The 14,201-nt window shown below is 33.5% G+C and overlaps 1 protein-coding gene across 1 annotated transcript in view; it reads right to left on the minus strand.

Annotated features, from left to right (window-relative positions):
* Window positions 1-4,285: 4,285 nt before the first annotated feature.
* The window catches only part of LOC132543278 (multiple C2 and transmembrane domain-containing protein 1-like), a 57,874-nt gene continuing 47,958 nt past the window's right edge, over window positions 4,286-14,201 (minus strand). The window contains exons 16-19 of the mRNA XM_060206761.1: window positions 8,771-8,877; window positions 8,498-8,607; window positions 7,299-7,396; window positions 4,286-6,950 (exon numbers count right to left, since the gene is read on the minus strand). Of these exons, the coding sequence (XP_060062744.1) occupies window positions 6,888-6,950; window positions 7,299-7,396; window positions 8,498-8,607; window positions 8,771-8,877 (378 nt within the window). The 3' untranslated portion in view covers window positions 4,286-6,887. The remainder of the gene's footprint in view (window positions 6,951-7,298; window positions 7,397-8,497; window positions 8,608-8,770; window positions 8,878-14,201) is intronic.

Consider the following 14,201-nt stretch of genomic DNA (forward strand, 5'->3'; position numbering starts at 1 on the left):
ATAAATAGACTTCTAGCTCATGTCATTGGGAAGCAGACTGGGACACGAAATTGAGCATTTGGTACAAAAAACAACACTACATATAACTCCCCACAGTTTACTTAAACATATTAGAAACACAAGAAGGGAAATATTTCTATAAAGTAACACCTCATGCTACCCAAAATAATGCAGACCAAGCCAAAACTGTGCAAAGAATATTAAAAAGCTGTTCAGCACATTTATAAATACTGACACTTTCGGACTTGTAAAAATTCATCATTTACATGATGAAAATACTATTATTAACAAATGTTATTATTTTAATTGGGTAAGGTAAAAAATAATGAAAAAAAAAATGTTTAAAGAAACGGAAGCATGGTTTCATGTTTCTAACAACTGGAAGGTAAACATTCTTATAGATCTCTGGAAAAGCTTTCAAACTCTTGAAATTTCAGATCGCGCTATCTGTGAAAAGATACTGATAATAAAAGAGAGCTTATAGCAAACCATATGGTTATCATTTAATGTCACAGCACTATATTGTATGCAACTTGTTCAATATCATATTGTCCTATTAAACGTTACCTATAGCAAACTGGTGTAGTGTTAAAATATATAACACATTGTATTGTGTTATGTAATCATACACTTTGGTCTATGTAGTCTGAAAATAAATATTCTCTGATTTGCAATTTGCTTTCATTAACTTTGCGATCAAAACAGAAAAGTCACTACTTATTTTACATGCAATTTATCCTTAATTCAATTTAACTTTGTTTCAATTAAGTTAATTGTAACCATCCCATTATGATATGGAAACAGTGGAAGTTTATAGCAACAATTGAGCATTTATTTACAGTTGATATTCCTTGTACAAACCCTTACCCCCTCCCCACTACCTATCATTTTTAAGCACCAATCCTGTATCTAAATATTAAGACTTCTACATGCCATACTTGGAAGGAGCAGAGAATAAGATGATGAAAATGTGAACATTGAACAATTATAAAACCACAAAATATTCTTGATTGGAATGTGATAAATAACCTGCACCCTGTCTAACATATTACCCATGACCCAATGACCTAACAAAAAGTGTGATAAAATTTATATACATCGTACATAGTACAGGATAATTATTATCTATTTTACTAATATATGTTACTAAGATCTAGGTTTGAGCAAGAACTTTGTTTACACAATATGTACAAGTATAGATATCAGATCGAGTAACTTGTAAAATGGTCATTTGATTGTTGCTCAATTAAAAATTGGGATGATTGATAAAAGAAATAAACATGATTGTTCACTAAAATAAATTTTCAGCTAATATTTTGAACTTCTAGTTATGATATTGAAATCTGAAATTTATGTAGGAAATTTTGTGTTTATACATTAAAACTTATCTAATAAAAACAAATGTATTGAAGTTGATGATAGTGGTTTCTATCCACTTTTCTGTATACAGAGCAACAGAATATTTCTTTTTTCTTCTGAATTCTGTAACAGGAACAGTATAGTATTTAGCACATAAACCTTAATATATTTCACAGCCATAGCCTTTTTTATGTATTAAGAGTACGTTATGAGTAAAACAGATCCTGTTGTAGTATGCAGCACTACCTACTTGTAGAGATCGCCCCTAACTCTTTTTTCACACTGGAATTCTTTTGGCCGATTGTTGACAGTGTGGCATGAATCACCACATTACATATCTACTTCTATTTCAAGTAAAGTATTTTTTACATTAGAATCAACAAGATTTAATGGAGAACACCAAAGCTTTCTGATATTGAAATATCAAAAAATGATTCTGGTAGTAATTAAAAAAAACTGTCAAGAAAAAAAGATATCAACATAAGATCACAGAGGGATATTCTGACATCATATTGTTGGTTTAATGGTTTTATTTTCTCCTTTTTTTCCCTATTCTTCTTTCCTCTCTTGGAAGGGTGTGATAACTGACATATGAATGAATCACTTAATGACACCAATCATCAAGAGAACCCTACATATGGATTGGAGAAAGGTCCCATCTGTACTTAAGGTGGCAAAATCCAAGATGGAAGCCTTCAAGAAAAGTGTCCAACTGTATATAAAATATAATGAAAAGGAACTCTTCCTCGCAAACAGCTTACCTAAAATGTAACAGAATGCTACATGTAATGAGTAAATAAAAAAGTTTGTAACAATAAAATCCAAAGGACATAATGTCAAACAAACAGGGATGTATTCCAAAAGACATTGTTAGAACTATACAATGTACAGTGTTATAAAGTATTACAATGTATAGTATAAAAAGTTACTATGTACGATATATGCTGTTACAATGTATATAATACTGCATTACAATGTATAATATACAATGTTACAAGGTATAATATATGGTATTTCAATGTACAGTAATGTTACTTTATCACAATGTACAGTAATATAATTTGCAGTGATAAAATGTTAGCATTACTATGCACCAATGTACAGAGTTATGTACAGTACAATTTAATACAATGTCTTCCAACAGAAGAGCTACCAATCAAAGTCACCTGTTATATCAGTGCCTTGTCAGACTAAGTAAATGTAATTCGATCCTATAATAAAATGGTTGAATTGGAGTTTATCATGACAACATTGCAGGCATTTTAGAAATAAATTATGCTTTTTGCAATTTTCTACTCTTTTGCACTAAAATCTCATAAGGTATTTCGTATACACTGAATTTGACAGGTGAACACATAAGATATACATCATAGGTAATGTAATTTGACTTTGTATCTAAGATACCCTACAGTATAGGGAACATAAATAGACATTTATAAGTACAGGATATGAGTATCAATGTGATGTTCTAATCATTTCAGAAGTCAAAAGTCCTAGTTTCATTAATTCCAAAATGTGATGAGATTCATTCAATTCACTTTCCTATTACTGAAAAAAAATTGGAAAGCATTCTTTGAGTTCAAGAAAATATTCCTAAAAGGATTTCCTTAGCTCCAACAACTGTTTCCAATGGCAACAATAAGGAATGTGAATAAAACCAAGTTGTTGAGGAGTTTCTTTCATGGGCTTAAAAAAAACATAAAGAAATTAATCTGAAAATTAAATACATTTCAAATTTCAGCAAGAGTAAAAAACATCGAAGTACAAATAAAGTTTTACAAGAAACTATCTATATTTCTGTTTATAACATTTTTGAAATAAAAATAAATAAAAAAATCTGAAACTAGTGACTCCTAACTTCATCAAGTTTATAAACAAAATCAGGATATGTTCTAATAAAGATAAACTATGATAACTTAATACATACACAAATAACAATTAAGTTATACATTTGTACCAACAAAATAAAATGCATATTTATGATATTGATAAATAAAACCTGCTCAGCTGGTCATCTTAATGAAACAATAGTTGGCTGACAATACGCCCAAGATAAGGACTAGCAGACTATATGGATGAGGACGGAAAAACAGACATATCACAGGGTATAGCACTAGATACTACAAACATATACACTTAAACTCATCCAAGTCTAACGATATGGTATTTTCATAAAATATTTGTCATTGTCAATGTATGTTCACAGGGTCGCAGTTCTAGTATCTTTTCTTAATAAAGTCCTGATAATTCATAGGCTGTTTTATGCCTTTATTGAACTTAAGGTATCATGACAGTAAGAAAGACAAGTAGTTAGCGTTTTTATCAGACAATAAGCCCATGCCTGGTAACAAGCCCACTCCAAAATATTGCTGTTAACTAATCCAATTTCAATGTAGTGTAATAAGCGCAACCCCTGACTTTGAGCAAGAAGTAATTGGTTTGCTCCTTGTGCTGGTTGCAGAGTAACTGTGATAGCATAATATGATATATATATTTCTATGCATGTAGAAGTGTTTTAAAAACTTAATATGACATCACAGACATTTGAAGATACCATGTACAAAGTGATATTGAGCAAAGGAGATTATATGTCATTTTCTAACAAATATCTGTGTTATTTAATGATGTAGCAAAATTACTGAAAATATCAATATTGCTACATTCAGATAATCAACAGTAGCTAATCCATCTTGGTTACTTTTCAACTGGACACCAAGTGTAATCACGCTGATGTTAAATGCTTTTCAATTAGACACTCCTGTAACCATACTGACATTAAATACTTTTCAACAGAACACCAAAAGTTCTCACATTGATGTTACATTATTTTCAACTACACACTTCTGAAACCACACCAATGTTAAATACTTTTCGACCAGACACTCCTGTAACAACACACTTTTCAACTGGTAGACCACACCTATGAAAGTATATGACTTAAAAGTCAGAACCTAACTTTTAGTTCAGTTAGGATAAAAATCCTGCCTGGGATGTTGAAGACAAGAGTATTGGTATTTTTAGCAGGGATTAAGATAGTTGTAAATAAATCAGTTTATTTTCCCTTTCACATTACTAATTGTGTAAACAGTTGTAATTGCCTGTTCTGTAATAACATTGAGAAAATAACCCCTAGCTATAAATCAGATCTTGGGGTGGTCGGGTGGCACAGTGGTAATGCACATGCCTTTCACCTAGCCGTCGTGGTTCGACTCCTTGAATGGACGTGAAATGACCCCTCACACGCTTACATCAGGGCTAACGAGAGTGATTAGTATAAGTTGAAATTATTTATTTTACAACAATTGCAAAATAAGTTAAATTTATTTATTATCAGATCTGGTCCATATAAATCCGAGTTTGTCAGTATCAACAAAAGTTTAATGAAAAGTTGTTTATTGCTTTGTGAATGTAAATATAATTTAAGAGAACATAGATTTATATAAATTAAAGAAAAAAACCAAACTTTTCTTTTTTCTTCAGTGTGTAATTCTGAATTTAAATAAAATCAAAATGGGTCCAATTAAGCAGACAGAGAATTTGTCATGAGAATCTTGCCTGATTACCTCAAACCTGACTAACTGTTAATAACATCACATTCATCTAAGAAAATACTGTCCAATTGTTTTCATGAGAAAATGAATGAGCATCAAATAAATGTGAAAGATTCAAAATTATTACCATTATATTTCGACCTTGTCAATTGGATTTTATTTATCGAAAACAAGAGGGGAAAATGATTTAAGTAGTGTTATTGATAAACATTCAGGCAAAAAGTTCATAATGTCAAAAGTACTACACACAGTGTTTGGATGTGGTAATGACAAATATCACAACTATCAGCAAAGATAACGAAAAGAAAAACAACATCTGCTGATGGTGATGTCAAGGTACTGAATAATCATTAATTTTCATGGGGATTTATTTTCACTGATCCTGTGGGTACTCTAAATACACAAATTAACATCTCCAGGAACGGTTGAGATGAGTATAAGTAGAGTTACTGAGTTAGAGTCTTCTACCAAATCAAGTGTCCATGAAATAGACTACTGGTCTTTTATTTTGAAAACCACAAAAATTTAACCCCATGAAAATACATGAATTTACAGTATTTATTTTAAGTATGTTTAGTTGACATGTTCTAGTGAGGACAACTGATTACAAAGATTCATACACAGATCAAAAGCTTTGAGAAGCTTCAAAATATTATGAGATTTCTGATAATGTATATCTATAGTCAGTGAGACATTCAAAGGTAAACAAATGATAAGGCATGGATTTCATACATAAACTAATATATCTGTTAACATACATACAGAAATATTCTACCAAAATCTTGCATGGTTTGATAACAATGAAAAATAAACATTATAATGTAAATGTTGATTGTTTAAAATTATACACATCAAGAACAGGTGAGATTCTCTTCTCCTTGCATACGGAATGTAAATCTGTGATTTATCCGCCAAAACAACTGGAATATTGATGTGTGGCATAGGATGTAATGTAGCCTGGATCTCCTCAGCACATCTGTGTCTTTAATGAAACAGATACCTCCTCCTCCTCTCTGGTGTAACACATGTGTGCACCTGTTAATATTCACCGAAAATGTCAGCAGTGCGAAAGTGTGAATATCTAACTGGGTTTGAAGGCTATCAAATATTTTACCCACCAAACCCAGTTTAACACAAGAGGATATTTCAAAAACTCCTCTACAAAAACTAGTTGATCAAATTGTCGTTTTGAAAACTGTACAAATATCAAAACACTTCAATCCACAGTTTCTGAACAAGAAACAAAAGCTCCAGTGAAAATGAGGCCATCTGTCTCCACAGCAACTAAACTTCAGTTTCTTTTTCCATCTCCAAAGGAGATACATAGTGGATCTCAAAGGAAGCGATGGACCATTGCCCACCTGCAGTATAACAATAGTATAATATGGTAGAACTGCCATGTAGTCTGAGTCAACAGTAATTGGGATGATGAGTATGACCCTGTGGGTAAGATTAGGGACTAAAAGTAAGAAAAAATACAGCTGCCTCAGAAATGGTGATAATATCACCAACGAAGAAAAGAAACCATATCACCAAGGTAACATCCATTTTTAAATGCTGCTACCATCACCATGGTAACTAGTATCAATGTCAACTTTACTACCGTTGTCATGGTAATTGATCCAAGTATGATCAGTGATAGTTTATAACTATCTTCCTGATATGTTCCTCTTCCAAATTTTTCCAACAACAGACCACAGATCTCTTCACAAAATTTAGTCTCAGCACAACCAAAACATCAGCCGACTGGTTTTGACCATATCCTGGTCATCATTGATGGAAGCGACCTTGAGCCTGTCTTCAGTGTACTTCTGGGTGTGACAGAGATCAGCAGTGTATCAGTGCATTCTGATGACCTTGACATATCACCAAAGTCTGCTTCAGCAATGTTTTATATCACCAGAGTTGGTGCAATTATGCAATGAAGGCAACACTGTCTACCATCTTTTTACCAAACATGGCTTTACATGAATCTTGCTACGCTTGTTTGGATTTCTTTGACATTGACTGAGCGTCAGGGCGTAGTTCTCGGTATTGTACCTGGAAAGAAAACCACAACAATGACTTATGAAAGATCCTGTAAATAAACAATCACTTGAAGCATTGGTCTTCACTTAATCACCTGAATGGATATGAGAAAAGCTGTTTTATCAAATTATGATTCAGAACTTAGATAGATAGAAGAATTACTAATTCTGTTAGCATTTGTGTGCAATTCAAATAACCAAATGCCCCAGGATTCACTGTCTGAGGGTATTCAAGACAGGCATTGTATCACTTACAAATTCTCTCTGAAGGTATGCAAAATAGGCAGAGGATGGACTGTATCACTTACAAATTCTCTCTAAAGGCACCCAAAATAGGCAGAGGATGGACTCTGTCACTTACCAATTCACTGTCAGAGGGTACTCGAGACAGGAAATCCAGGAGTTCATTGTTTGGAATGGCATTAGGGGCTCTGAGTTTCTTCGTAAACTTGTTGATACCTGTCATGTAGAATATTTGTTTATCTAATGTCACACAATTTTGAAATATTAAGATCTGTGCAGAGAGAGATATTTCTTTATTTCATGGACTCAGGTAAAGGTGTGATACCCATTTATACAAATGAACCAGTACACAAACTACAAGCAGTGAGCTCACACTAACAGAGAAAAATGAAAATTTGCTTTATTAAAATTTTTAACTCTACCCTTATAAAAAAGAATTTTAATCTCTGAAAGATGGTTGAATATATATGTTGTTATCTAAAATTCTCAAACACACTTCCCAGAGAGACAAAATCCCATGGGTTCGGGCTATTTACCTCCCAGAGAGACAAAATCCCATGGGTTCGGGCTATTTACCTCCCAGAGAGACAAAATCCCATGGGTTCGGGCTATTTACTTTCCAGAGAGACAAAATCCCATGGGTTCGGGCTATTTACCTCCCAGAGAGACAAAATCCCATGGGTTCGGGCTATTTACCTCCCAGAGAGACAAAATCCCATGGGTTTGGGCTATTTACCTCCCAGAGAGACAAAATCCCATGGGTTCAGGCTTTTTTATCTGGACTTATATTAAGTGAATTTTTTTCTCTACAGACATATTCACAAATACATGATTTTGCGACCGGTTTTCTAGAAATGATTTTAAACTCAGGAATGATGGGCTGTTAGATATATGGACTACAATATTGATGACTGAATCAGCATGGCTGGCATCAAAAGTTATTTCATACAAACAATCGCCAGGGATTTGAATTTGTGATTGATTCTCCGTGCATATTTATGTGAAAATAAATCCCACATGAAATATAAGTGGTTTACAGTATGTGTGGCATATATCCCTAAAAAGGTTTGATCAGAAGATTCAATGATGAGGCATCATCAAGGTCAATTTGAGGAAACGAAGAGGGATGGAGTATAGCACAATGAGACTTACTCCAGGCCAGTATGAGGAAACGAAGAGGGATGGAGTACAGCACAACGAGACTTACCCCAGGCCAGTATGAGGAAACGAAGAGGGATGGAGTACAGAACAACGAGACTTACCCCAGGCCAGTATGAGGAAATGAGAAGGGATGGAGTACAGCACAACGAGACTTACCCCAGGCCAGTATGAGGAAACGAAGAGGGATGGAATATAGCACAATCACACCAATTGTCAGGGCTATCACAGCTAACATGGAAAGCCAGGGCACCGTCCAGTTGAATGTACTGTAACAAAGCAGACATTGTCAGTCTACAGAATGCAAACAAGGATGGTATACAAGAGTTTATGTTGAAAAGAAACATTTATCTACATAGCCAAAGAGATAAAACAACTGTAATTAAAAAGCAAATGTTTTATAAGCATTTGGAAACACAAATAAGGACTTACTTTTTGACTCGTTCACCTAAGGAGGCTGCCATGTCCATGCCTTGTTGCACTTGTAGACAGACCTCTTGTATTGCATGTAATTTCTCCTTAAAGCTCTTCTTCTCCTCCTGAGAAAACAAGGGGACATGATCCTGAGATAACTGTATCATACATTTCAACATTTGGGACACAAATCCACACTACAAGAAGTACACTGAAAAATGACCACATGTCATCCAATGACATAATGATTCTGGTATACATTTTTCACAGACAACAAAAATTAATTTAGTTTCAATATTATATATAATGTTATCTCATGCAGTTTAAATCTTATTTAGAAATACTGGTCTTAACAAAAGGTTAAGTCAATTTGATTTCTTTAGGCATAAACTTTCTTTATTTAAATACAACCCTGTTCCTCCCCACCCCCCATCCCCCCCAAAAAAATGGTTTCTTTCATAACATTTATCTCCTAGTCATTAACAATAAGCTGGTATCACAAACCTAGGATGTGTTTATAACCAACCATAAAGAGAAATGATTAAATACTGATCATGAAATAAAACAGACATTATACACATTACACAATACTTTTATAAAGCAATTATCCTGGTTTGTTTCTAAATAAAAATGGCTGAGATTTCAGAAAATAAATAATTGAAGTGGTGTGATGTACCTTTCATTGAAATTGTATGGTAATACAGCTTTACCTATCATTTAGAAAAATACCATAAATTACCATATTCTAGTAATACAATAATTCTTTACACCTAGAGCGATTATAATGACATTTGATGCCAGAGATAAATAAAAAAAGTTATATGCATGCATCAATTTCAAAAGACTTATAAAAACAACTTCAGGTAAAAAGAGAACTGATTAAGAAACAATGTAACACACTACTGTGTTGAAAGAAGAAATATCATCCCCCCTCAAATCTCAGTCATCCTGACCAGTTTTGGTTATATCATTGCTTTTAAATAGAAATGAAGATTTCTGTTTTAAGAGCAGTGAAGATTTCTGTTTAAAGAACAGCGAAGATTTCTGTTTAAAGAGAAATGAAGATTACTGCCTCAAGAGCAATGAAGATTTGTTTCAGGGCAATGGAGATGTCTGTTTCAGGAGCAAGGAAGATTTCTAATTCAGGAGCAATGAAGATTTCAGTTTAAAGAACAGTGAAGATTTCTGTTTAAAGAGAAATGAAGATTACTGCCTCAAGATCAATGAAGATTTCATTTTGTAGAGAAATGAAGATTTCTGTTTAAGGAGCAATGAAGATTTCTGTTTAAGGAGCAATGGAGATTTCTGTTTAAGGAGCAATGAAGATTTCTGTTTCAGGAGCAATGGAGATTTCTAATTCAGGAGCAATGGAGATTTCAGGAGCAATGGAGATTTCTGTTTCAGGAGCAATGGAGATTTCTGTTTCAGGAGCAATGGAGATTTCTGTTTCAGGAGCAATGGAGATTTCTAATTCAGGAGCAATGGAGATTTCTAATTCGGGAGCAATGGAGATTTCAGCAAAGAAGATTTCTGTTTCAGGAGCAATGGAGATTTCTGTTTCAGGAGCAATGGAGATTTCTGTTTCAGGAGCTATGGAGATTTCTGTTTGTGAACTACCACATCAGGTCCAAATGCTTCAGATCTTACTTTTAACTGGGGATGATATCCTCTGATATATCAACAAAACTATTATCTATATACCGGTATATAAGTACTTCAGGCTGAGGAGGGTAGGCCAGAATTAGGGTCTTTACAAAGAAAAGACGGGATGCTTTCAGGAACAGTATTTATTGATGAGAGACGATGATGAAAACCATCTAAGGTATAAAAAATTGGAGGAGAAATAGACACATCAAACACTCATCGACTACTGTGTTCACATTTAAGGGAGATTTGTGAGGGTTATGTAATATTAATAATCCTCTTTCTAAGTAATGTGAGCAATGAAGACTTTTTCAGCCCTTTCTACATTAATCACTACCATGCCACCTATTTGTATGTCTGGGTAGCACTTTTGTGTACTTTCCATATTGATCAATTAACCTGATGGAATTCATGACCGATTCCTGTGCTGATATTGTAAAAACTTGAATAAAAGTATAGAAAAACCTTCTAAAAAAGGCATTCCTGATTGTTAGGTAAAGAGATTATAAAATATTGAATACTAATATTAACATGTATGATATATATATATATAAATAAATATGAGAAATCGTACATTTATATAAACAAAATACTAACATGGCAAACAAAATTCCACAATCACTAATGTTTTCAAGCTTTGTTGCCATCATCATGCAATTCACCTGCAAGGCTTGAAAATGTGTGATTGGATGTCACTTTTTTTTCAAATAAGCTGTAAATGAGTATGCTGGACATGACACTAAGGAGGCTGATTATGTCTGGTAGGCTCATGGTAATTGATGAAAAGCAGCCAGAGAATCCTCTAAAGGTGTGAAAGGAAAGTTGTTTTAGATACAACCATTAATAGTTTTTATCAATGTGCTCATATGAAAGATCAATATGTAGTGTATGTAAAATAACAACCTCCCACAGGCAAGATGTTATTGATTTGTTGGCTGGGGTTTACTGTCTTCCCCAAACCCAAGGTCATAATGAGGCCAGGTCTCCTTATAAAGTAGCTAGTAGCTACCTCACTGAACAATATACAAAAGGCCCATCACATGTCATCAAGAATACTGGTGATTTGTGTAAAGTGTCTTGCCAAAGACACAAGCATGTCAGTCAGACCAGTCTGTTTCTCAGCTTCCTAGGAAACAAAAACCACTACAGGTGACAGTGTTGAACCACGCACCTCAAATCTTCACCTGAGGTTGTGTAAGTATATATTGAGTATTGTTGAAGCAATACTTGTCCCCTATAAGCTATTACACTGTATTGATTTATGAATTTACTAAAAACAGTAACAGTGACCTTAACCTTGTCCCAACAACCTTGAAACTCAAACTTGTCAAATATAATTTGATGCTTAATAAGCGTGTGAAGTTTGATGAGAAGCTGCTAGAGTGCTGCCAAACTTTCACAGACATGGGGACGGACAATTGGACGTACAGATGAACGGAAAGAAAAACTATAGTCCCCACTGGTTTTCCCATTAGCGAACTAGTAATGGAAATCTTTAGGACCTTAACATCTATATCTATTGATTACTAAACAAGATTGTAGTTACCAGTATCACTATGACTTTCAAGAACATAGATTACACAAAAAAGTGGAGACAAAGTACCAAATAATTAAATGTAATCTTTTTGATAAAGAAAATAAGTTTTTTTTATATAATTAGAAACATAGATATATACCAGGTGGATATTTTAAAATATAAATATTAAAATAAAACTTTTCATTGTGAAACATGCTTTTACAGTTTCCCAATTATGTGACAGTTTACCTTATCCTGTTTTTTGTTCTGGAGAAGATGAAGTAGCAATTTAAAACATTTTTCAATAATTGAACAAAATAATTCATTTAATGGTAACATTTTAAGATAGTTCCTTTTAAGTACACTACAAAAAACATTCACTGCTATCAATGAATTTTAGATATTACTTTAATAGAATTTACTGAAATAGACAATGTGTGTTGTCCAAGCCTTTTCAGATTCCAAAAATAATCAAATTAAAATGAAATTGCTTTAACACTTGATTATGAAGAGAGTATTCAATATCAAAATATTTCTTTCAATTTGCAGTTATAAAAATAAATTGAACTTTGTGACAGCTAGAAATACACTAGAAATTTGTAATAGAGAAAATACACTTAGGATGGTAAATCCTTCACCAGTGTATAAACATATACACAAAGATACACTTCAAATACACGTCCAAATATGGAAGAAAATATAGGCCACATGTGATGATGTTATTAACATAGGTGACCAGCAAGCATGCCTACAAAAATAACACAGGTTTACATTAGGTAAGGATGTTGAAAATATCTTTGATTGATTTACATATTTAGAGGTATATAATGTAGAATTACTAATAAGAAACAGATTTTCTCAGAGGAAACATAATAAAGTAAAAGAAAAACTGCATCAATTTTATGTTTTTATCATAACTCTAGCTGAGAATCAATACTATATATGTGTCTTTGTAATCTGGTGGTTGTTCACATTTTTGTTTCTCGGAGACTTCTTAACAAGCACTTCTGCCATAATTATACTAAACTACACTTACTACACATCAATTACAGTAGATAGGAAACTGTTCCTGTCACAGCTGCCAAATTTTTGGAATTTCCAAGAAAATAGAGGGTGCTCAAAAATTCAAGCCACAGTAAAGCCTATTTATTTACTCCTTTTCCAATAATATTTTAGGATGTTTCTATTGAACAAATAGTATGTATAGAATTGTGGAAGTATAGAAAAAAGAGTTGTCAGGTAGGTAATTAACATTGGTATGGTTGTCACGTAGCTAATAAACACCTGTATTTGTAACAGGTATGTAATTAACACTTGTATGGGTGTCACGTAGCTAATTAACACCTGTATTTGTAACAGGTATGTACTTAACACTTTTATGGGTGTCGCGTAGCTAATTAACACCTGTATTTGTAACAGGTATGTACTTAACACTTGTATGGGTGTCGCGTAGCTAATTAACACCTGTATTTGTAACAGGTATGTACTTAACACTTGTATGGGTGTCGCGTAGCTAATTAACACCTGTATTTGTAACAGGTATGTAATTAACACTTGTATGGGTGTTAGCAAAATTACACCTGTAGGTGTAGCAGGTATGTAATTAACACTTGTATGAGTATCGCTTTTGTAAACACTTATTGTATATGCAATAACATCTGTATGGATGTCAGGTATGTAATTAACACCAGTATGGGTGTCAGCTAGGTAATAAACGCCTGTATGAGTGTCAGCTAGGTAATAAACGCTTGTATGAGTGTCAGCTAGGTAATAAACGCCTGTATGAGTGTCAGCTAGGTAATAAACGCCTGTATGAGTGTCAGCTAGGTAATAAACGCCTGTATGAGTGTCAGCTAGGTAATAAAATGCCTGTATGAGTGTCAGCTAGGTAATAAACGCCTGTATGAGTGTCAGCTAGGTAATAAACACCTGTTATTTAATACACACCTGTATGTTCATCAGCTGAAGGGTAAATAAATGTTCAGTGTTAAATGTAAAGCATGTGCCTATGTATGTATAGGTATAGAACACTCACATGAATACAAACTATATGCATGTGTGAAAGTAAGTAAACATCACTACAAGTAAGTACACACACATATAAAAACAAGAGAGGTAGGTTGGGTAAGGCTAAGATGATACCAGGCAGACAAGATAGAATAAAAATTCAGCTTAAAACGTGCAAATCAATCATTATCATGGCAAGGTGTCTGGGATTTACAGAACAAAGCATTACCTTTTTCTGTTGTGCAAAATGAAAAATAAAAACATGTTCAGGTATACAACAGT

The sequence above is a fragment of the Ylistrum balloti genome, unplaced genomic scaffold (assembly GCF_031769215.1).
Source record: "Ylistrum balloti isolate Yb309-2 unplaced genomic scaffold, AGI_CSIRO_Ybal_v1 Utg369752, whole genome shotgun sequence".
NCBI classification, from domain to species: Eukaryota; Metazoa; Mollusca; class Bivalvia; order Pectinida; family Pectinidae; genus Ylistrum; species Ylistrum balloti.